The following is a 23366-nucleotide window of genomic DNA, read 5'->3' on the forward strand; positions in this document are numbered from 1 at the left end:
GGCCATTCTATCATTCCATGATTCCCACTTGTTCGTGGTTACAGCCCTGTTTGGCCCTGCCCAGAGCAGTGTTTGTGGTGTCATGGCCCTTGGTCTTCAGCATCTCCCATGAGCTGTCATCGGCCAGCTTTGTGTCTCTTTACTGGTGTCCCATCATGTCTTTCACTTCCTTAAGGCCTTTGGCAGGTGCTGTGTATGTTCCACATGTCTGTACAGTGCACGAGATGGAAATTCCAATTCTTTTTCTTTTCCAGCGGCTGAAACCGACCAATCCTGCAGCTCAGAAGGCCTTAACAACCCCCACCCACTACAAACTGACCCCGCGTCCGGCAACCAGAGTGCGCCCAAAGGCCCTGCAGTCTGCAGGCTCTGCCAAGTCTCAGCTCTTTGATGGCCTCGATGATGATGAGCCATCCCTGTCCAATGGGGCCTTCATGCCAAAGTTAGTGCTGCTTTTCTGCGCGTTGGGGGGAGGAGGTGCAGCAAGAACTGGAGCGTGGCCTCCGTTCTGAGCAGATGAAATCCTGAATTCCGTTGCTTTTTGCGACCTGATGTAAATGGGAATAGCAGTAACAGGATTTGTGTTTAATTTGGGGATAAATATTTTCTGTAGAGGAGACAAAAATGGTCATTTTAAACTGTGAACTGCAAAGAGCTGTGAAATGAGGTGAAATTGCAGTGATGCTTCTGTGAAGTCAGTTAGAAATTCTACAAGGGAGGTCTGTACAGAGTGCAGCTCCCTGCAGCTGAGGTAGCAGGGCTGTTAGGTTTGCTAATGCTGTCGTTTGAAGGAGGGCTGGTGATGATTTCAGGGCCTGACGCTGGTTCTGTGTCAGATTCACAGTGTTGGGATGGAGTAGTGATGCTGTGCGTGTGTCCTAACGAGGCTTTTGGTTTCAATCTCTAGGAGCACTGGTGGCAATCTCAAAAAGAGCTTCAGTTCTAATTTTTGTTTAATCAAACAGAAATACTTTGGAGAAGGATGAGTCAGTCACAGCACAAAGTCACACCTTTGAGCACAAACGAAAAGAAGAAGTAATTGTTGAGCTTAGTTCATATTTGTCTTCACTGTGTTTTCTTTTTTTAGGAAGAGCATCAAGAAGTTGGTTTTGAAGAACCTCAGTGGCAGCAGCCTGTTCTCTCCTGTCAATCGTGAGAACGATGACCTGGCATCTCCATCAGAGTACCCAGAGAATGGAGACAGGTATGGTGGTGGCTGATGTGTTTCAATTTGGAAGAAGCACAAACCTGTTCTTCCTGTCTCTAAATTACTGTTACAAAAGTAGGTGGTCATGTCATAATAGCTGACTGTGGGAAGCAGGTTGGCCTTCTGAGTGAGTGACCTGCCCTCAGGCTGCCCCTCTGCTCTACCTGTGTGCTTATTACCAGCTCACTGCACCCAAACCAGGAGCTCAGAGGGCTGGCTTCTCTGGGATGTCTCCTCTCACCTCCTGTAGAGACAAATCACAGCATTTCTTGAGGGAAAAGCTAAACCTGAGCCTGAGGGGAGAAAAAAATCCCGAGTAGCTCAACGTTTGGATTTTATTGAGAGCTCCTAAAAGTAAGAACTGCTTGCAGGAGTGGAGAAACTTTTTCTAACCACCTTGATCCTAACCTAGGTGGTTCTCAGTAGGACAGGAGCTTTTGTTAGCTGGATTGCCAGCAGCCATGTACAGCAGGCAGCCCTGAAGCTGTTGTATTAGAATGTCTGTAGCAGTAGTGCCTTCATGTTTCAGCTGGTGATGGTGTCTGCAAGACTTAACCTTGCCGCGCTTCTCAAGCAGGGTATTTGGGGCAGAAAAGAGTGATTCCTTGGAATCACCAAATCTTTCAGGCTGCAAATGGCCTTGGCAGGTGTTTGTGTTGAGCAGTCAGCACTGAATTCAGACTGGGTTGTTGAAGACTCTGGTATGGAGCTCTGAGGATGGAGATTCCACAGCCTCTGTTCCAACACTTAGCTGTCCTCGTTGGCTTCCTTGTTTTTATTTGACCACTGTTTCTCATCTTCCTGCCATCCACATCTGTGCATGCCCTGACTCTTGGCTTTTGGTATTGGAAAGCTGCTGTTAGTTTTCCTTTCAGCCCTTTTCTCCGTGCTGAGCAGCCCATTTCCCACAGCCTCCCCTAGGGGCACCCTGAGGGTGTTGTGCTGTGCCAGCATGGTGTCAGTATATTCCTTGCATTGAGGGGCCCAGGTGGGATGCAGAGTGCTGAACAAGAGCGGAGTAAAGGGGAACAAAAAATGCCTTCCCTTTACCTGCTGCCTCTGCAGTTTGTTGAGTAGGATTGTTTGCTTTTTGTACAAAAAGACACTGAATTGTAATGCTGACCTGAGCCCGTTAGAACGAAATCAGAACTGAAAAAAACACTGTTGTGTTTCTTCATTGCTTTAGGTTCTTTTTGTCGGTTCCTCCTGATGAAAACCACAGGCAAGATGGCGAGCGCGAGGAGGAGGAGGAGCACCACGAGGTGACGAGGTTTTACACCAACCCCATTGCCAAGCCCATCCCACAGAGCCCTGAGAACACAGCACACAAACACCAGAACAGCGTGGATGACACCATCGTGGCCCTCAATCCGCGGGCAGCCCTGCGCAATGGCCTGGAGGGCAGCAGCGAGGATCCCTCGTTCCACGACGATTCCCTTCAGGATGAGCGTGAAGACGAGGCTGAGACGGTGCCCCACGTGCATCCTGCAGGTTGGACTGGGGCTGGAGGCAGGGCTGTCCTCTATAGATAACTCTTGGTGACGTTTAGTCTGTGCTGCTTGTGCTGTTTTGGATCCTCAGTTCTTTGTTTCACTTCCTCCTGTCTTCTTTGGGGTACAAATCTCATTTTTTCATTCTCATATCTCACACATGTTTGTTTGTTTTTTTTTTAATGAGTTACTGAGCAGAATCACAGAATGGTTGGGTTGGAAGGGAGCTCAAGGATCACGAAGCTCCAACCCCCCACCAATGCAGGGCCACCAACCTCCCCATCTCACAGCAGCCCAGGCTGCCCAGGGCCCCATCCAACCTGGCCTCCAACACCTCCAGGGATGGACGGGGCATCACAGCCTCTCTGGGCAGCTGTTCCAGCACCTCACCGCTCTCACAGCACACAACTTCCCCCTGACATCCAACCTCCAGCTGCCCTCCCTCAACTCCAAACCATTTCCCCTTGTCCTGCTGCCATCTCCCCTTTCACAGAGCTGCCTCCCCTCCTGTCTGCAGGCTCCCTTGAGGCACTGCAGGCTGCACTGAGGTCACCCCGCAGCTTCTCTTCTCCATGCTGAACAAGCCCAGCTCCCTCAGCCTGTCTTTGTAGGGAGGTGCTGCAGCCCCTGATCACCTTTGTGGCTCCTCTGGACCCTCTCCAACAGCTCCCTGTCTTTCTTGTGCTGGGAGCAATTGCATTTCATCACCCAGTGTTGTGTTGGTGGTGTAGTGAGATGTGTGGTAGGGAGAAGAAAGGAGCCCCAGTCTGTAATTCTACCATAGCAAACAGTTGTCTGCAGTCCTGGCGGAAGACTGGGAGTTCTGAATCTATTCAGACTCGTGGTTCATAGCAGTGTGCAAGGAGCATTTTAGAAGTTTCCAGGAAAGGAGTGGGCCACATGGTTGTGCCTCTCTGTATTGCATCTGTCCAGTGTGGAGTAAAGTTGGAAGATGTAGGGGAGGTTGAGGGGCCTCGGGTCACTTCCACTTAAGTTTACAGCTTTACAGCTTCATGGGTGGAGAGATGGAGGGTTGTCTTAGCTTGTTAAACTTGTGAAGGTCTGGAGAAGCTGAAAAGACTTGTTCACCCTTTCATTTTATACGTGGCATCTTATAAAACCAAGAGGTGCTGCGTTCAGAGCGAACATTTTCAGAAGCTTCAGCAGCAAGAAATTGTGAATGCAGAATGCTACAGATGGCTCACAGGTTTTAAATGTTGTTGGACAGATTAACAGCTGGAATGAGCATCAGGGAGTGCTAAATGAGATGTGCTGCATCTTAGTCGGCAGGTGCCAAATTAGCAGTTCCCAAATTAGGTGCTGGAAGGATGTCTGCCAAGTGTTGCCATGTGTGTGCGTGCTTTCTGTTTTTTCCTGTAGATCTGCTGCTGATCTCTGCTGAAGGTGGGCTGTGAGGCGGAGGAGCCTGCATGGCTCTGCAGGCAGTGGGAACTGAGGCATTTCTCTGCTTGTGTTGCACTGATTCTCAGTTTTAGAGCCATTGTTCCATTTCTCCCACAAGCCTGGACAGCTGAGTCGCCAGCAGTGCCATCATCTCAGTTCTTTGTTCTTCCTCTTGTAGGAATTGTTCTAACCAGAGCTGGCTATTACACCATCCCATCTATGGAGGAGCTGGCCAAGTTCACCAATGACAAAAATGAATGTATTGTGACTGACTTCACCATAGGCCGTAAAGGTGAGCACCTAAAGCATTTCTCCTTGTTTACATTAGAAATGGTGATTTTTAAAGCTGTGGAGTCTGAATCTGAGTTCCATACTTCAGTTTAATGCTGAGCAGCACCCCTGCGTTGTGAGCAGCTTGCAGTGAAATGAGAGATCTTTCACACTGACATTGCTCAGCTGGTGGATGAGCTGAAAGCTGCAGTGGGAAAACAAACAGAAATAGCAGTAGCTTTAAGATGCCTGCTGTCCTTGAGCAGAGAGATTGGTAGAGGAACTTGCAGGAGCAGAATGCAAACCTGGTTGTTGTGTCAGTCTTACTGCCTGCACTGGAGCTGGCTGGGCTCTAATACAAAGCCTTCAGCCTGAGCTGTGTTCTTTACTGCTTCTATTTAAAAACAATAATTAAAAAAATTATATAGCATGTACTACTTTAAAATACTTCATCCACGTGCCATAAAACTGAGGGTGTGGTTGGCACAGAAAGCTCTTTGTACTGATATTGTCAAAGAGTTGACAGTGAAGTTGATGGCATCTTCAGTATTTTCATAGTGGGAAGTAGGAGCCAGCTGTGCTGTGTTCTGAGGTGTGGCAGAGCTAGGAGGGAACAGAAGTGCAGCAGAGACTTGAGCTATGTGTCAGGAGGTAATCAAGGGCAATTAGTGATGCTTGGCTATGCTTGTTTTGCTTTCCAGGTTATGGATCGATTTTCTTTGAAGGAGAAGTGAATCTGACCAACCTGAATCTGGATGACATTGTGCATATCCGTAGGAAAGAGGTTATTGTCTACCCAGATGATGAAAGAAAGCCACCTATTGGTGAAGGCCTCAACAGGTAATGCTGTGCACACACTCTGCAAGATTGTTTTTATTGTGTTGGCACTGTTTGCAGGCAGCTGCTGGGCAATGTAAATCTGCAGTGGAGGTTCAGGCTGCAGCACCGTGCAGTTGCTGAGTACCTGCAAGGTTCTTAACCAGAAATTTGGTTATAAACCTCTTCTGAGGTGCAGCAAGTAGAACAAGGGGCCCAGTGTTCATCTCGTGTGTGTGCTCTGATAGCCCTGTGTGAACCCTTGTTGTCACTTATGCTCTTGTCCATCTCTAACAGACGAGCTGAAGTTACACTGGATGGAGTCTGGCCTACGGATAAAACTTCTCGTGGCTTGATAAAAAGCCCAGAACGGCTGGCAGAGATGAATTATGAGGGCAGGCTGGAGTCTGTGTCTCGGAAGCAGGGCGCTCGCTTCAAGGAGTACCGCCCTGAGACTGGATCCTGGGTGTTCAAGGTAATGGTCCTGTTCTCCTGTGGGCTGTGTGGAGTAGCAGGAGTAGTCTGAGAAGTAGTTGTGAGGCCTGAATTCAGACTGTGCTGAAACGTGAAGTCCTTTCCTGTAGCATAAACTGTGCTGACTGAACTGGCCCAAACTTCTTTGGCTGAAGGCGTTCAGTGGAAGAGCTTCCTTACTTAGAGGGTGACTGAGTGCTGGCAGTGGTACTCAGAGAGGCTGAGGAGTCTCAGAGCTCTTCAGAACCATTTGGCCATAATGCTGGGCACTCTGCTCCCAAAGTTTCACACACCCCATCACAGAATGCCTGGAGTTGGAAGGGAGCTCAAGGATCACGGAGCTCCAACCCCCCACCAATGCAGGGCCACCAACCTCCCCATCTCACAGCAGCCCAGGCTGCCCAGGGCCCCATCCAACCTGGCCTCCAACACCTCCAGGGATGGACGGGGCATCACAGCCTCTCTGGGCAGCTGTTCCAGCACCTCACCACTCTCTCTCTAAGGAACTTCCCCCTGACATCCAACCTCCAGCTGCCCTCCCTCAACTCCAATCCATTTCCCCTTGTCCTGCTGCCATCTCCCCTTTCCAAGAGCTGACTCCCCTCCTGTCTGCAGGCTCCCTTGAGGCACTGCAGGCTGCACTGAGGTCACCCCGCAGCTTCTCTTCTCCATGCTGAACAAGCCCAGCTCCCTCAGCCTGTCTTTGTAGGGAGGTGCTGCAGCCCCTGATCATTTTTGTGGCTCCTCTGGACCCTCTCCACCCCACTCCTGTGGACCCTCTTCTTGTGCTGGGGGCTGCAGCCCTGGATGCAGTGCTGCAGATGGGGCTTCACGAGGGCAGAGCAGAGGGGGACGATCCCCTCCCTGTCCCTGCTGGCCGCCCCCTTTGACACATTTGTCCTCATTGCACAGGTGGCACACTTCTCCAAATACGGCCTGCAAGATTCAGACGAGGAAGAGGAAGAGCATCCTTTAAAAGTGGACGCAAAGAAGTTAAAAACCACCCCAGTGCCTCCTCCTGGGCATCTGCCACCTCAGCAACTCGCCTTAAACGGCAAGCCAGCGCCTCCAGCTCAGGTAGAAGGAGGACAGTGACAAAAAGGGAATTGGAAAAAATGAAATGTGAAGAATTATCTGGTGCCTGGGGAGGGGTTGCTCGAGTGAGAAGTAGCCTGGAAACCGAAGAGCCAAGCAGTATCCAAACTGATAAACTCAGTAGCTCTTCTGACCTCTCAATGAGTGTTTGCATGTTCTTTTTCCTTGAGATACTTGGCACTTCATACTGGAATGTAGGGGGCTGGGAAGGCGTTCAAGCCTTGTTTCTTGATTCTGGTCTAGACTGAACTTGGTGTATTTGCCACCTATGGGAGAAAAGCTTGTTTTTGTTAGTACTGGTTACATTCTATATGATTATAATGCCTTGTGCTGCCTGCCTCGAGAATGGCCTTGTGCATTGCTTTGACTTGACCCTCATTTAGTAAGTGAGACTGTATGCTTTTATATTCAAAGAATGTGCCCTATCTTTATTAAAAACTACTTTTTGAGGCCGATCATGCACTGTATTTTTAAATATACTGAAATGAGATGTGATGCCACTGAAGCTTTGTAATACACCTTCAGTGTATGCGTGCGTGCTAGCGAAGGCAGCACTCTGTGCTTTACTGCTCAGCTCTTGTGGTCTAACATTAACTTCCTTCACATGGTCTCACTGCACCTCATACACTGGCATCTTCCAGATGTGATAAGCTAAATTAGTCTGCTTTTTTTTCCACCCACGGTTAAACAGATCCCATTTGGAAGGCATTGTGGCACTGATGGGATGGGATGTGTGCACTTCGTGCCAGGTGCTGAGGGCAAGTGTTTGTGAATGAGCTGTGGTTCTTTTGGAGTCACTTCTCACAAAGCAGCATGCAAGTGCAGAGAGCAGGAGATTTCTCCAGAGCTGGTTGTGGGGGAGAAAGCAGCCTTCAGCAATCAGGGCAGAAGGGCTGAGCAGCAGGACAGGTATCCAGCAGCTGGACAGGCTCTGCCAAAGCTGGTTTTGTTTTCTCCTTCAGTAATCTGTGACTGCACATCAACTCTGCACGTCACTGCAGGGTGAAAGCGGATCTTTAAGCTTGCAGCTCCCTGAGGCACAGATCCTGTGTCAAGGTGTGTGTGCTGTTCTCCTGATGCCCTGTACTGTGGGGAAGCAGAGGAGTTTCTATTTCTGTGGCTCTGAAGTCAAAACATGAAAGCAGCTTCAGAGGCAGTCCTGTGAAATAGGTTGAACGCTCATCTTCTCTAGCAGCACCTGGAGCTGGGCTCTTGGCCCAGTGGCTTTGGGTAATTGAGGATGAGGATCTGCTCACTGCATGGTGAGAAACAGCAAGCTGTGTTTTGGCACTGCTTGCACAAAAGAATAATTTCATGACTTCTCTGGTAGGAATTCTCATCAAATCAACCTGGGATGCTTTTTTTTTATCTTACGCAGTCTGTGGTTTAATCTCAACTTCTGTAGAAGCACGTGAGCCTTTGCAGCTCTGCCACCTTAGGATGTAGGGGCCTGGACACGTGGCAGCAGGTGACACAAATGCTTTTCAGTACAGCCAGCTCTTGCATTGTGGGATCATAGAAAGATAAAATGGCCTGGGTTGCACAGGAGCACGGTGCTCATCCAGCTCCAAGCCCTGCTGTGTGCAGGTTGCCAACCAGCAGCCCAGGCTGCCCAGAGCCACATCCAGCCTGGCCTTGAATGCCTGCAGGGATGGGGATATGTGCAAGTTACATCTGTAATGTGCTTGTAGCTCAGCTCTGGCTGAAACTCACAGAATCATGGAGTGGTTTGGGTTGAAAGGGACCTCAAGGATCATCCAGTTTCAGCCCCCAGCTGTGGACAGGATTTACAGCCACTAAGTCGAGCAGCAGCTCAGGCTGTTTGGGGCCCCATCCAGTCCTGATCTGCAGGGCTGGGGCCCCCACAGCTCTGGGCTCAGTGTCAGAGCCTCGCTGCTCTCTAGGTAAAGAGTTTCCTCCTCCATCTGGCCTTGATCTCCCATTCTGAAGCCATTCCCATTGACCGCAGCCCTTCAGCTCCGACCTTCCGGCCAACTCCTTATCCCCCAAACAGCCACCCTCTGATCCATACCTCCTGTTTAGAGATAGGGATGTGGTGTGGGACCATGTCGAAGGCCTTGCATACATGCAGCTGGATGGCATCCATTGCCCTTCACTTTACCCACCAATGCCATTGCAGAAGGCCTCCAGATGGATTGGGCACGGCCTGCCCTTGGAGAAGCCGTGCTGGCTTTCAGATCACGATCACATCTCTGCAGTTTGGGAAGCTTTCAGGAACTGGATTTGGGTTTTTCTTCTCTCCCTAACTTGAGTATTCATGACTTTATTAGTATTGCGAGGTCTGCAGGAGGTGGCTGCACTGTCACCTTTCTGTATTTAAGCACAACGAGGGCAGTAGTGAAACTCCTGTTTGGAGTTGTGAATCTATTCTGCACACTGCAGGCGCTGCTCCCTGCTGCTTCCATCTGCTTCTAAGTGCTGTCCTTACAGGCTCATTTTTGCCTCATCTGATGGTTTCGTGGCACTTCTTGGCTGGCTTTAATGAGCTCAGTAGCAGCCCACTGGAGTATACTTCTAAATTCCTTGGTGTGGTTGCCAGTGAGGTATGTGCCACAGGTTCCTTGCTCATATTCATGCCTTTTCTACACATTGTATGTTGCTTTGTGCATCACTGCATCTGGAAAGCAGTCAGCTGTAAAGATGCATCTTTCCCAGGACACCCCTATCCAGGGACCTGGGATGAGAGCTGGAGCCTGGCTTAGAGCACATCAGGAGCATCAGAGGGTTGGAACATGGAAGATGCTCAGCTAATTAGGCCCACACTGATTGCTGTTGGCCAGGTGCTGCTTTCTGGCTGAGCCATTAGCTGCACTCTGCCAGCAGTGGATGCCCCTCTCCAAGGGTTTTGTCCCATCAAACTGTTTTGGTAGTGAGGCTGGAAGGCAGCTGAGCAGCTTGCTGTCACATCCCACGTTGGGTGTGAGGCAGCTCAGAGCACAGGTGGGCTTTGGGCTGGAGGTGATGGCACTGCTGGAGCACCGTTCTGCCGTCTGCTTATCTTTGGGACTGGCTGAAGGTTCCTTGGCCCTGCCTGGAAGGTGAAGCTGAGTTCTTGTAAGCAGCTGGAGGTTGTAAAGCTCACTTCAGCATCATCACAGAGGTGATACCACGTGAGTGCCTTCAGAAAACCCATCCGTTGAGTTCATCCTGCCTTGGACTGGAGCAGACATGAGAAATTTAGCTACAGATAGGCAGTGCAATTCTCCAATCCAGTGACATGTCCTGCCTTATAACAACAATAAAAAAAACTACATGTGCACACGTGCTCTGTGAGCCAGTATTGTGTGATCGTGAAGGTTATCGTGTCCGTTTGTGGAACGTGGCCTCACGTTATGCAGTGGGAGAGCTGGGGAGACAAAGCAGGTATCACGGTGTTGCTCATCACCTACCATGGGCAGCAGCAGCCAGTGCTGCACAATCCCTGTTCCTGAGCTGGCTGCTGCCATCTGAAATGGCCCGGGTTCAACTCTGGCCCAGGAAGCTTCTCTGTGTGATAGCATTGTGGGGGAGAAGGGGATGCACAAACCTTGTTTTGTTTTCTGGTCGCCTGGAAATGGAAAGCTGAAGAGCAGCTTCCTGCACTGAATGGCACAAAGTGGTAAACTGCAGGAGGACACAACTAAGCTGTGACTTCTCCTTCACTTTAACTTGCACTGTTAACGTTGCAACACTGAAGAAAATGGGAACGGGTTCTGTGTTCCTCCCTAAACTTAAATTGGAGTCTTGACACGAGCAAGGCGGTGCTCCGCTTCGTGTGCAGGTGATTGTTGAAGATATTAAGGTCGTTTTCTTAGCGAGCTGTTGGAATCTGTTGTTGTCTGATGCCACCCCTGTGCCTGTATCCGCAGAGCCCCGAGGTGGAGCAGGTGGGCAGAGTGCTGGAGCTGGACAGTGACATGGCAGACGTCACCCAGGAGCCTCCCCAGGAGCCTGCAGTGCAGGACAGCATGGCAGAGGAGCTGGAGGCAGTGCCTGCTTCTGCTCACATCGCGTCGACGCTGGGCATCAACCCCCATGTCTTGCAGGTAAGGCCTCGTGCTTTTCTCTCTGAGAGGAGCTTTGGCACCTGTTGGTGATGCTCGGTGTGCCTTCCCTGTCTGTGTGCCTCTGTGTTTGTGGGGGATCTTCAGAGGTCCGGAAAGCTTAAAGCAGAAACACCGAAGCACCTTTAAAACGATTTCAAAGCTCTGAATTGGTGAGCTCATACCTAACCTGGGCTGCTTCTGACCCGGTTAGGGCCGGCCGTGTTAATGGGATAGCTGAGTTTGACCTTGTGGCCTGTTGTTTTGGCTGATAGTTTGGTTTTTTAGGTGGGATTTTGTGTTGTTTTGGGCTTGTTTGTTTTTTGCGTGAAAAGATAATAGCTTGAATGCTCGTGGCCTTCTACCTGTGTTTCCTACCTAGGAAAATGCAGTCGTGTTGCTTAAGCTGAAATGTTCATAGAATGGCTTGGGTTGGAAGGGACCCCAGGATCATGGAGCTCCAACCTCCCTGCTGCATGCAGGACCAACCTCCCCATTTCAGAGCAGCCCAGGGCCCCATCCAACCTGGCCTTGAACACCTCCAGGGATGGATGGGGCATCACAGCCTCTCTGGGCAAACAGTGGTAGCCAGAGCTAAGATCTGAAAACCCATGGTTATTGTAGGACCTCGTGCCCATCCTCCCAAGCACTGTGGCAGTATAACTAACAGTTTATACAAGTTTATCAATAACTGTGAAGTTTGCTTTCGTTCCTCCTGGACTGTGGCATGCAGTGTGGTATGAGTGTGTTTAGTTGTACACAGTATGTGGAATTGATCTTTACTGGGAGGGGAGCAGATGAGATCAGCTGGCTGCTGCCAACAGAATGATTGCTGACATGCAGATTTGACTTCTGCCCTTTTAGATTATGAAAGCTTCCTTGCTTGCTGATGAAGACGACCTGGATTTAATCCTGGACCATCACTCTGGGAAGCAACCTACAAAAATGGATACTTCTCAGGAGATCTGTTCTCCAAGGCTCCCTATCTCAAAATCCCAAGGGCAGAAGAGATGCTCAGGTACTGTGGCAAACCACACTGCATGAAGAAAGAGTTCAGTCCTAACATCAGTATGCAAAACCCCGTTACTGTCCGAGTGCGTGGCAGAGCAGCTGTGTGCTGTGGCTTTGGCCTGCCCTCGAGCTCCACAGCCAGCTCCCAAGGCTGCAGCTCCTGCCTTCCTTCCTGGCCTCACTGCACACTGCTGCGTTCCATGCTTCTGTTTTCTCTGCCTCACGTTCCCATGGTGGTGCTGCAGGCTCCCCTGCTGCTCCGTGGTGCTGTGTGTGTCCCACAGGGTGGTGATTCCAGTAGTAGTGCATGTCCTAAGCGTGGAGTTGCGTCCTGAATGAAATCTCAGACCTGAAATTGAGGACAGTTTCAATCCTGTTCATCAGTGTCTGCTTCCTCTGAAACGTTCCTGTCCTCATGGTTTAACTATATCAGTTAAAGTTGTCATTACTTTCAAAATCTCTATTTTTGGGGTGAGGCTACATGTCGTACCACCTTCTTTACTTTGGACCAAATCATTCTGTGCGTGGTGGATTTCATGACTCTCAAAACTGCAAACAATTGCTTGTAGCTGTGCGTTGCCACAGCAGATCGAGGTGAGCATTTTCACTGGCTGGTTATGAAGGACTGAAATACCTCTGAAATCATAGAACCATAGAATTGCTCAGGTTGGAAAAGACCTTAAAGATCATCAAATCCAACCACAACCCAACCATCCTAACCTAACCAACAGCCCTCAGCTAACTCATGGCCCTGAGCACCACATCCAAAGGGTTTTTAAACGCATCCAGGGATGGGGACTCAACCACCTCCCTGTGCAGCCCATTGCAGTGCTTTACAGCCCTTTCTGTACACAAGTGTTTCCTGACATCCAGCCTAACCCTCCCCTGGCACAACTTGAGGCCGTTTCCCCTCGTCCCGTCACCAGTGAGAAGAGACCAGCCCTGCTCTGCTGCAATCCCCTTTCAGCTGTTGGAAGAGAGCAATCAGGTCTGCCCTCAGCCTCCTCTTCCCCACACCAAACAGCCCCAGTTCCTTCAGTCTCTCCCCATAGGCCACATTCTCCAAGCCTTCCCCAGCCTTGTTGCCCTTCTTTGGACCTGCTGCAGCACCTCCATGTCCTTTCTGTACTGAGGTGCCCAAAACTGAACGCAGAACTCGAGGTGAGGCCTCCCCAGTGCTGAGTAGTGAGCAGGATTGCTTCCCTAGTCCTGCTCACACACTATGCAAGGCAGGAGGCCATAAGTAACAGAACATCAGAACCTCCTGATGAAAGGCAAATGCACGTGTGGTTAACTGTTCTTCCCCCTTCTTCCCTCCAGTCGCTGGGCTGCTGCAATCAAAGTTTGCTGATACCATTTTCCAACCACCCAGCACTGCTCTTTATGACCTCCAGGAGCCGAGGGTGTCTCGCAGCTCCCCTTCCCCTGCCTGCTGGTCAGCATCCTCTCCGTTAGCATCAGCCTTCGCCGTCCCTCCGTCGGTCCCCGAGGTGCAGATGAGGACAGTGGGTGTCCGCAGGCAGCAGGGCTTGGTCCCTCTGGAGAGCTCCATCACCTATGGGAAGGGGAAGCTGCTGATGGACACGGCGCTGTTCATGGGACGCGCCTTCCGTGTGGGCTGGGGGCCCAACTGGACTCTGGTCAACTGTGGGGATCAGCTGAGTGGGTCGAGGGGGACGGAGGAGCTCCCATGTGAGGCTGCGGACTATGGATTCCTGCCCGCTCCTGTTGCTCCAAAGATGTGAGTACTGTTTGCCTTCAGGGTTCTGCTGTGCCCTTCACGTTTGAATGAGTCCCAGATGGAAGTCAGTGTCGTTTTGGAGTTTGGCTTAGGGTCCTTTCTGAGGTGTGAGATAGAAGGTTGTCCAGCCATCATAGAATCATAGGGTGCTTTGGGTTGGAAGGGAGCTCAAGGATCACGAAGCTCCAACCCCCCACCAATGCAGGGCCACCAACCTCCCCATCTCACAGCAGCCCAGGCTGCCCAGGGCCCCATCCAACCTGGCCTCCAACACCTCCAGGGATGGACGGGGCATCACAGCCTCTCTGGGCAGCTGTTCCAGCCCCTCACCACTCTCTCTCTAAACAACTTCCCCCTGACATCCAACCTCCAGCTGCCCTCCCTCAACTTCAAACCATTTCCCCTTGTTGTGGAGACAGTGGAGAGCCTTCAGGTTGCTACCTGACAAAAATCTGTATGTCAGAGAAATGGAGCATCGCAGTAAGAGTAGCTTTTTTTAAACACTTTTCTAACACTGTCATCCAATGAAAGTTTGAAGTGGGAAAGTCCAGAGCTGTGGTTCAGGATGCTTAGAATCAGGATGCTTAGTGCTGCCCTTTATCCCTGGGAACGTCTTAACTTCTGAATTCTCACATACCTCAGTTCTGTTGTACGTTAAGCAGGATCAGAAGTTTCTGGGCTGTGCAAATCCATTCCCAAACTTCACTGGAATTCAGCCCGTTGTGCCATTCAGGACTTCCAAAATGCTTCTTGAGTTGATCTGCAGCACATTTAACTTGTTAGCAGAATGAATCACAGAATCACCAAGGCTGGAAAAGACCTTCAAGATCATGCAGTCCAACCATCCGCCCATCACCAATGGTTCTCACTACACCACGTCCCTCAACACAAAATCCAGATGTTCCTTGAACTCCTCCAGGCTCTGTGACTCCACCACCTCCCTGGGCAGCCCACTGCAGTGCTCTTGTCAAATGTGCTGGGTTGTGGTAAGGTGTGCTGTTGCCTTTCGTGTGCTGGAGGCACAGTGAGATCGATTGGCCCACGTGTAATTCTGAGTCCCAGACTGTATCCAGATTCTGCATACCCAGTCACTGATCTCCACTCGTACGTCTGCTGCCGTGTTACAGCCAGGACAAGCTGTGTGGTGCAGCTGCTCCATAATAGGAGTTTATTCACATGGAAAAGAACTCAGTGTTGTTTACCTGTTTGTTGTCTTTCTTCTTTTACCGTAGACTCCCAGAGTCCCCTTTCAAGGTTCACGTGGAGAAGCTGAACTTGGAACAAAGGAAGGTGAACAGAGACAAGCAGTTGTATCTCATCCCTCTGGAGATAAAGCTGAAGCACAGCACTGTCCACATGGACGAACAGTGTCCTCTCCTGGCTCCCAACCCAGGAGTGTCTGCTATTCATGACTACGCTGACTGGGTCCGAACAGCATCTGAGGATCCTGCTGTGATGGAGAGTGAGTAGAGAGTGCTTGTATTTACAGAGGATCTGGAGAACTATCCAGCCCAGGTTATTTGAGTGTGAATAAAGCAAAGTGGCTGCGCCTCCACGTTCTTGCTGAAAGCACGAAGGTGGTTGGTAGCATTTGGTGGCTGACTGAGGTGCAGCAGTAGGATATCCTGTAAGATTACGCTTTGACAGCCTTAGGAGGCTTCTCTAAACGTTCTCTTGGTTTTACCCTCCTGACTGGCTTAATTCTGTACTGGCAGCTGTTGTGAAGCACTGGTGCTTGACGTGGACTTTGTGTGAAGCCATCTGGGGGAACCTGAAGGAGCTGGAGGCCAGCCTGGAGGAGCCCAGCGAGTACGTGCTGGCCCTGGAGCGCAGGAGGGCTTTCTCTCGCTGGCTGTCGGAGACTGCAGCAGCACGGATTGATGAGGAGGTTGCTTTGACCCAACACCACAACCGTGTGGAGGCTGTGTTCAGCTGCCTCACAGGGAGGAGGATTGGAGAGGCCTGCAGGCTGGCGCAGCAGGCAGGTAAGATGCTCGCATTCCTTGTTCTCGAAGGGAGGAGGTAGGGGGGAGAGACATAAAGAGAAATTTGGCACTGAGAGCTCGTGGTGAGTAACTGGGCATTCTGGTGCTGAAGGTGGGAGATGGATTAAGGCACAGTCTGCCTTGTCTGCTTGCTGCTCGTACAAGCGTAGAGTCCACAGCATGGTTGGGTTGGAAGGACCCTCAAAGCCCCAAATCTGGGCAGGTTCCCCCCAGATCTGCCCAGGGTCCCATCCACAGCCTCAAGCATCTCCAGCAACAGAGCAAGTGCAGTCATATTTACACTGCTTTACTGTCAGTTCTTCTAGAGGTAGGAAGTGATGCTGTTTTGCATTGGAAACGTTCTTTTTGCATAGGATGTCCTCTGAATAGTATCCTCTTCAGTATTTTTAATTGAGCTTAAAATCACAGAATGGCTGGATTGGAAGGGAGCTCAAGGATCATGAAGCTCCAACCCCCCACCAATGCAGGGCCACCAACCTCCCCATCTCACAGCAGCCCAGGCTGCCCAGGGCCCCATCCAACCTGGCCTCCAACACCTCCAGGGATGGACGGGGCATCACAGCCTCTCTGGGCAGCTGTTCCAGCCCCTCACCACTCTCTCTCTAAACAACTTCCCCCTGACATCCAACCTCCAGCTGCCCTCCCTCAACTTCAAGCCATTTCCCCTTGTCCTGCTGCCATCTCCCCTTTCCAAGAATTCAGCTTCTTTGAAGCTGCTTACATTTGATTTAAAAGCTTATTTTTAGACCTTAATGCCTACTTTCATCCTGACCCTTTATGTCCCCTCAAGTCTTCAAACTTCTCCATTCATTTGACCTTATTTGGGAGGTCAGTCCTTCTGATTCCTTTGTATTCCACCAGTCCCATTTTATTTGATATGTAGTTCATAAGGAACCAGATAGTTGAGCAGCTGTAAGCTGAGCAAAAAGGTTTTGTGGTTCACAAACAGGCAACAGATGTGGCTCAGCTGTCAGTGTGTTTCCTAACGTGCTGCTGTCTCTTCTTCCAGGCAACCACCGGCTTGCCCTGCTCCTCTCCCAGCTGGTGGGCAGCCACCCCACACGGGACCTGCTCACCATGCAGCTGGTGGACTGGCACAGGCTGCAGGCAGACTGCTTCATCCCAGAGGAGCGCCTGCGCATCTTCGCTCTGCTGGCTGGGAAGCCTGTATGTTGTTGTGATTGTTTTGTCCTTCAGTCACAGACCATAGAATGGCTTGGGTGGAAGGGAGCTCAAGGATCACGAAGCTCCAACCCCCCACCAATGCAGGGCCACCAACCTCCCCATCTCACAGCAGCCCAGGCTGCCCAGGGCCCCATCCAACCTGGCCTCCAACACCTCCAGGGATGGACGGGGCATCACAGCCTCTCTGGGCAGCTGTTCCAGCACCTCACCACTCTCTCTCTAAACAACTTCCCCCTGACATCCAACCTCCAGCTGCCCTCCCTCAACTCCAAACCATTTCCCCTTGTCCTGCTGCCATCTCCCCTTTCACAGAGCTGCCTCCCCTCCTGTCTGCAGGCTCCCTTCAGGCACTGCAGGCTGCACTGAGGTCACCCCGCAGCTTCTCTTCTCCATGCTGAACAAGCCCAGCTCCCTCAGCCTGTCTTTGTAGGGAGGTGCTGCAGCCCCTGCTCACCTTTGTGGCTCCTCTGGACCCTCTCCCACAGCTCCCTTTCCTTCTTGTACTGGGGCCCCAAAGTACTCCAGATGGCTCCTTGATTTGGCTCTGCCTCCTGACAGCAGTCATTAACATTTTGGTGGTCAATCCCAGCATGATACATGGCAGAAATGAACACAAACTGACCTTTGGGGTTTTCTGTTTGTTTTACTAATGGACTTACTGTGTTGTGTGCTGCCTCTTGTCCCCCATGCACCAACCTGTGTGCGACTTGTGTGATCCTCCAGGTGTGGCAGTTGTCTGAGAGAACCAGCATCAATGTGTGCTCACAGCTGGACTGGAAGCGCTGCATGGCCGTCCACCTCTGGTACCTCCTGCCTCCAACAGCTTCCATCTCCCAGGCACTTGCCATGTACGAGGCAGCGTTTCAGGTAGGTCAGCGTGCCTGGCTGAGAGGCTTTCCTGGTCCTGGCTGGAGCTGTGGACTGGTGCTGCGTGGAGCTGAGTGTTGTGAGCAGCCCCTGGTGCTGGGGATGCATTTGTGCAGCAGCTTACATTGGAGTGGATCTCCCTTTTCCCTCTGTGGAGTGGAAGTAAATCACTGAGGTTGAGCCTCCAGGTGACTTTCCTGAGAAGCACGGGCCCTCCTCTTCTTCTTGCTGTGTCAGTGACTTGTTTCAAGCTCAGCTCCCACCTGCTTACAGTGAGACAGATGCAGGGAGGTGGGCGGTGGCCACCAGCACAGAGGCCATTTGTGGTGGCTGCTCAGCTTTCCTGCTGTGCTGATTCATGCTCAGCTGTCTGCTGAAATGCTCCTCGCCAAGCCACTGCTGTGCTGCATCCCCAGCTCCTGCAGACTGTGTGTGTCTGCGTGTGTCATGCGAGCTGTGTTGCTGTGAACTAGAAAATACAGTATGAAATCATTTAACTGAAGGTAGCTTGGCAATCCCTAAGGATTGCCCAAGCACAGCCTCAGGTCTGCCCTCCTAACGAGAGGTTTAATGCTGCAGCAGTCAGTAGTGTGAGCGTTGTATGCAGGGTAAGGTGTGCTGTCTGTAAACTCACCCACAAAACAATTTGTTTAGACCACATCAGAGTCTGAGAAATACGCCTGCTGCCCCCTGCCTCCTTACCTGGAAGGCTCTGGTTGTGTGATTGAGGAAGATGATAATGCAGGAAGACCTCTCAGAGATGTCTGTTTCCATTTGTTAAAGCTGTACAGCGACAGGTGAGTGGGGGAATGGTTCCAACGTGGTTTAGAACAGCCTTGGTAAGGCAGTGACCTCCCAAATGAGATGTGTGTAATTAACTTTGCTATTCGCTGCACTCACTTAAAGTGGTGAAAAGTCTGCCTTGCCAGCATGGCATTACAGCGTGTGGTGCTGCTGTCTGTAGGTGGTTAAACATGAGCTTAGAAATGCGATTTTGTTGTTTTCTCAGTGCTTCCTGCTGTAATCTTGCTTTCTCTGAAGGCACAGAGCAGCCTGCAGAGGGAGCACAGGGACACCTGAGGGCTGTGGCAGTCTGGGTGCAGACTCGAAGGAGGAGCAAAACACTTGAGCAGTTCATAGAATGACAGAACGGCCTGGGCTGCAAAGGAGCACAGTGCTCATCCAGCTCCAAGCCCTGCTGTGTGCAGGTCGCCAACCAGCAGCCCAGGCTGCCCAGAGCCACATCCAGCCTGGCCTTGAATGCCTGCAGGGATGGGGCATCCACAGCCTCCTTGGGCAACCTGTGCCAGTGCCTCGCCACCCTCTGGCTCAGAAACTTCCTCCTCACATCCAACCCAAACCTCCCCTGTCTCTCTTTAAAACCATTCCCAGTCGTTCCTTCTTTAAAAAGGCAGACAGAAAACCAAGAATGGAGCTTGCTCTATGGAACAGCTGGAGGTGGGGGAAGGAGGGGAACCAAACGGCGCTGATTCCTGCTTCTGTGATGCCTGCACCATTAGCTGTTAATGTGGCACGCGTTGTTTCCTCCAGGCACTACGATCTGGACCAGCTGCTGGATCCCAGGAGCATCACGTGTGACCCCATGGACTATCGCCTCAGCTGGCACCTGTGGGAGGTGCTGCGTGCCCTCAATTACAGCCACTTGTGCAGGCAGGGGCAGGGCGTGCTGAATGCCAGCTATGCTGCCCAGCTGGAGAGCGAAGGCCTGTGGGAGTGGGCTGTGTTTGTGGTGCTGCACGAGCCTGATACCCAGTAAGTGAGCGTCATCCTCAAGGCAAAAATATCAACCAGTCTCTGATCTGTAGAGCATGGCTGTCGCAGCTGCTGGTTGTGCTGGAGCTGCAGTGTCACTGCGTGCAGAGCAGTGTGTGGGAGCTTCAGGTCCCTCGTTAGGTGTCACACAGTGCTGTAATGACTGCTGAACTGTCAAACGTAGGAACCAGAGTGGCTGAGGTGGCTCATGTGCTGCAGCTCGTGAAGCTTACTGCACTGCAGAACCTGGCCTGAGAGCAGCATTAGTGCAGAATTGTGTCCCTGGTCAGATCCAAAGGGAAGAGGTAGAAGTGTGTGTGATGGGATCCCTGCTGAAACAGGGGTTTGCTTTTGTTGTAAGTTGTATTTGCCCCCCTGCTCTGCTCTTGTGAGGCTCCATCTGCAGCACTGCATCCAGGGCTGGGGACCCCAGGACAAGAAAGACAGGGAGCTGTTGGAGAGGGTCCAGAGGAGCCACAGAGATGAGCAGAGGGCTGCAGCACCTCCCTGCAAAGACAGGCTGAGGGAGCTGGGCTCGTTGAGCATGGAGAAGAGAGTTATCATAAAATTGTAACCAGCACCATTGTTATCGCAAGGGTGCCTCTTGCTGTTAGTGCTCACAGGTGCAGTTATTACATCTCGGCGTTGTTTTTCCAACCCAAAGCTTCAGTGAAAGCCCATATCTGACTTGAGGGCTGTGAGTCACGTTGAAATCATTTTCAGCTGCAGTGCTGAAGGCGTAGCAGAGCGTCAGTGACACCTCAGTAGTGTTCAGGCTGTGCTGGTGTTAGAGTTCCTCTCAGTCCTGTTGAAGGCTGCTGAAGCGGAGGGCTGGCCGTGCAGAGCTGTGCCTCTGTTGCAGCCAACAGCACGGCGCAGTGCCTGCTGTGGAAGCCCAGCTCCTGATGCTGTGATTCCTCCCAGTGCCTGAGGGCAGCTTGTCAGAGGGGGAGGATGGCTGTAAGCTGAAGGAGGGAGGGTCGGGAGGGGAAACCTTCACCCAGCTGCTGCCCGGAGCCCTGGCTCCTATCCTGAAGGAGCCCGAGGCCGTGGGTGGGCAGCAGGACCCTGAGCCGAGGGCACACGGCTGCGGTGGGGCTGGGCTCCGTGAGATCCTTCGAGCCCAGCGTGCTGAGATGCGCTGTGATGGAACGGCATCCTGTCCTCTGCTCCCTGCAGCCTGCGTGAGAAGGCCGTGCGGGAGCTGCTGGGCCGGCACTGCGCTCTGTGCGACAGCCCCGAGTCGTGGGCCAAGGAAACCTTCCTGACACAGCGCCTCTGCGTCCCTGCCGAGTGGATCCACGAAGCAAAGGCTGTTCGAGCCCGGATGGAGGGCGACAAGCATAAAGAAGCCCTGTTCCTGTTCAAGGCCGGGCACTGGAACCAGTGCCACAAGTTGGTTGTGCGGCACCTCGCATCAGGTGAGCCGGGAACCGTTTATCCTATTCTGTTTGGAGCAGTGCGCAGGAATGTGATGGGAACAGAGGTGATGGAGGCAGCAGTGCTGCTGCTGCTCGGAAAGCAAACGGGATCCTGGGCTCCAGCAGCAGGGGGCGGCCAGCAGGGACAGGGAGGTGATCGTCCCCCTCTGCTCTGCCCTCGTGAGGCCCCATCTGCAGCACTGCGTCCAGGGCTGGAGCCCTCAGGACAAGAAAGACAGGGAGCTGTTGGAGAGGGTGCAGAGGAGCCACAGAGATGAGCAGAGGGCTGCAGCACCTCCCTACAAAGACAGGCTGAGGGAGCTGGGCTTGTTCAGCATGGAGAAGAGAAGCTGCGGGGTGACCTCAGTGCAGCCTGCAGTGCCTCAAGGGAGCCTGCAGACAGGAGGGGAGTCAGCTCTGTGAAAGGGGAGATGGCAGCAGGACAAGGGGAAATGGTTTGGAGTTGAGGGAGGGCAGCTGGAGGTTGGATGTCAGGGGGAAGTTCCTTAGAGAGAGAGTGGTGAGGTGCTGGAACAGCTGCCCAGAGAGGCTGTGATGCCCCGTCCATCCCTGGAGGTGTTGGAGGCCAGGTTGGATGGGGCCCTGGGCAGCCTGGGCTGCTGTGAGATGGGGAGGTTGGTGGCCCTGCATTGGTGGGGGGTTGGAGCTTCGTGATCCTTGAGCTCCCTTCCAACCCAAACTGTTCTGTGTTTGTGGTGTCACAGCTGTGCAGGGGCAGCACTGTTCCTGGCAGGGAGGTGAATTCAGGACGGCTGGCTGTTCTAGAGTAGCTCATTTGGTCCCTGGGGCAGTGGTTCTTCACCACCATGTGTGAGAAGAGTGATGCTCGGCCCTCTGCACACCCACCTTTGGGTGCCAGAGTTCCTTGGGGACCAGCACTGAGCTGTGGGAGTTGTGGTTCTGGGGAGGTTGTGGTGTTGGGTGACCTCAGGCTCTGCATGTCACAAATCAAGGGAACGCTGCCAGCCACGGCTGAACTGTAAAACTGCAGGCACATCACAGAGGGGTTTCCTTTAGCAGCACGTGTACAAGGAACCCGTTGGCTTAACTGCTTATATTTGTTCTCCTTAGATGCCATTATTAACGAGAACTACAAATACCTGAAAGGCTTCCTGGAAGATCTCTCCCCTCCGGAGCGCAGCGCACTCATCCAGGACTGGGAGCTGGCAGGGCTGGTCTACCTGGACTACATCCGTGTCATTGAGATGGTGGATAGGATTCAGCAGGTAACACTGAGATGAGGGGTTTTCTTCCTGTGGGGTTTCCTGCAGTTGAGACAGAGCCTCATTTTTAGAATAACCTTACACTGTGCTGAGGCTGGTGTGTGTCCTGCAGATGTGAGCACCTCTGAAAGTACAGAGCTGGTAGGCAATGTCAGACAAGGTGTGCTCTGCCCTGCAGCACGTGGGAGCTTAGTGAAAGAGGAGGAGCAGAGGGAGGTGCTCAGCGAGGAGCCTGCATGTCACAGCATCACAGAATGGTTGGGCTGGAAGGGAGCTCAAGGATCACGAAGCTCCAACCCCCCACCAATGCAGGGCCACCAACCTCCTCATCTCACAGCAGCCCAGGCTGCCCAGGGCCCCATCCAACCTGGCCTCCAACACCTCCAGGGATGGATGGGGCATCACAGCCTCTCTGGGCAGCTGTTCCAGCACCTCACCACTCTCTCTCTAAGGAACTTCCCCCTGACATCCAACCTCCAGCTGCCCTCCCTCAACTCCAAACCATTTCCCCTTGTCCTGCTGCCATCTCCCCTTTCACAGAGCTGCCTCCCCTCCTGTCTGCAGGCTCCCTTGAGGCACTGCAGGCTGCACTGAGGTCAACCCACAGCCTGCTTTTCTCCAGGCTGAACGAGCCCAGTCCTGTTTAATTCAGTTCCAGGATTCTCCTATGGCCCTTCAGGTGCTCATCTCAGGTTCTCAGGTGCATTTGGTAGCACAGGTGGGGCCTGGTGGTTGGGGTGATCCCTGCAGGAGGATCTGGGTGGCTCTCAGCCATGTCTGCTCTCCTTTGCTTCCAGCTGGATTGTTCCACATACGAGCTGGAGCGCTTGCACACCAAAGTGACGTCGCTATGCAACAGGATCGAGCAGATCCAGTGCCACAATGCCAAGGACCGCCTGGCTCAGTCAGGTCTGGGGGCAGTGGGAGGAGCACGGAGGGTGATGTGATGGGGGGAAGGATGCTTGGGTGGTGCTCAGAGGCTCTGTGTGCCAAGTGCTGCTGCTGTGCCCTAGAGGTCCGTTGTGGGGCTGATGCTCTTCAGCACTGCTAGCAGTGGCACAGGCAGTTTGCTGATGGCAGCCAGCTGAGTGGGGCTGTGATGCAGTAGAAGGGGGGGATGGCATCCAGGGGGACATGGGAGGCTCCAAAAGTGGGCATGGGAGAACCTGTGAGGTTCCCAGGGCTGAGTGCAGCACCGGGTTGGGGCAATGCTAATAGAAACACAGATGGGAGCAAAGACCCACAGCAGGCTGTAGGTTTACACACCCAGCCAGGCACCTTGGCTCAAGAATCCGTATTGAGTTGTTGGAGTGCATTCC

General features: G+C 52.3%; 1 protein-coding gene across 2 annotated transcripts in view; it reads left to right on the top strand.

Annotated features, from left to right (window-relative positions):
- Positions 1 to 23366, top strand: part of NUP98 (nucleoporin 98 and 96 precursor) — a gene marked incomplete at both ends in the record, with an annotated part of 36256 nt that overhangs the window by 12078 nt on the left and 812 nt on the right. The window contains 19 exons of one of the 2 annotated variants that reach the window (XM_079543709.1): positions 255 to 442; positions 1088 to 1204; positions 2394 to 2698; positions 4280 to 4393; positions 5073 to 5211; positions 5485 to 5662; positions 6574 to 6738; positions 10626 to 10802; positions 11664 to 11817; positions 13131 to 13551; positions 14784 to 15013; positions 15267 to 15536; positions 16567 to 16724; positions 17466 to 17609; positions 18264 to 18406; positions 19161 to 19382; positions 20562 to 20803; positions 21896 to 22050; positions 22845 to 22956. In XM_079543709.1, the coding sequence (XP_079399835.1) occupies positions 255 to 442; positions 1088 to 1204; positions 2394 to 2698; positions 4280 to 4393; positions 5073 to 5211; positions 5485 to 5662; positions 6574 to 6738; positions 10626 to 10802; positions 11664 to 11817; positions 13131 to 13551; positions 14784 to 15013; positions 15267 to 15536; positions 16567 to 16724; positions 17466 to 17609; positions 18264 to 18406; positions 19161 to 19382; positions 20562 to 20803; positions 21896 to 22050; positions 22845 to 22956 (3634 nt within the window). Of the gene's footprint in view, positions 1 to 254; positions 443 to 1087; positions 1205 to 2393; positions 2699 to 4279; positions 4394 to 5072; positions 5212 to 5484; positions 5663 to 6573; positions 6757 to 10625; positions 10803 to 11663; positions 11818 to 13130; positions 13552 to 14783; positions 15014 to 15266; positions 15537 to 16566; positions 16725 to 17465; positions 17610 to 18263; positions 18407 to 19160; positions 19383 to 20561; positions 20804 to 21895; positions 22051 to 22844; positions 22957 to 23366 lie in introns of those variants that run through there. The other variant, XM_079543710.1, reaches the window with a different exon arrangement.

This window comes from Tetrao urogallus, assembly GCF_951394365.1.
Source record: "Tetrao urogallus genome assembly, chromosome: 1".
NCBI lineage: Eukaryota > Metazoa > Chordata > Aves > Galliformes > Phasianidae > Tetrao > Tetrao urogallus.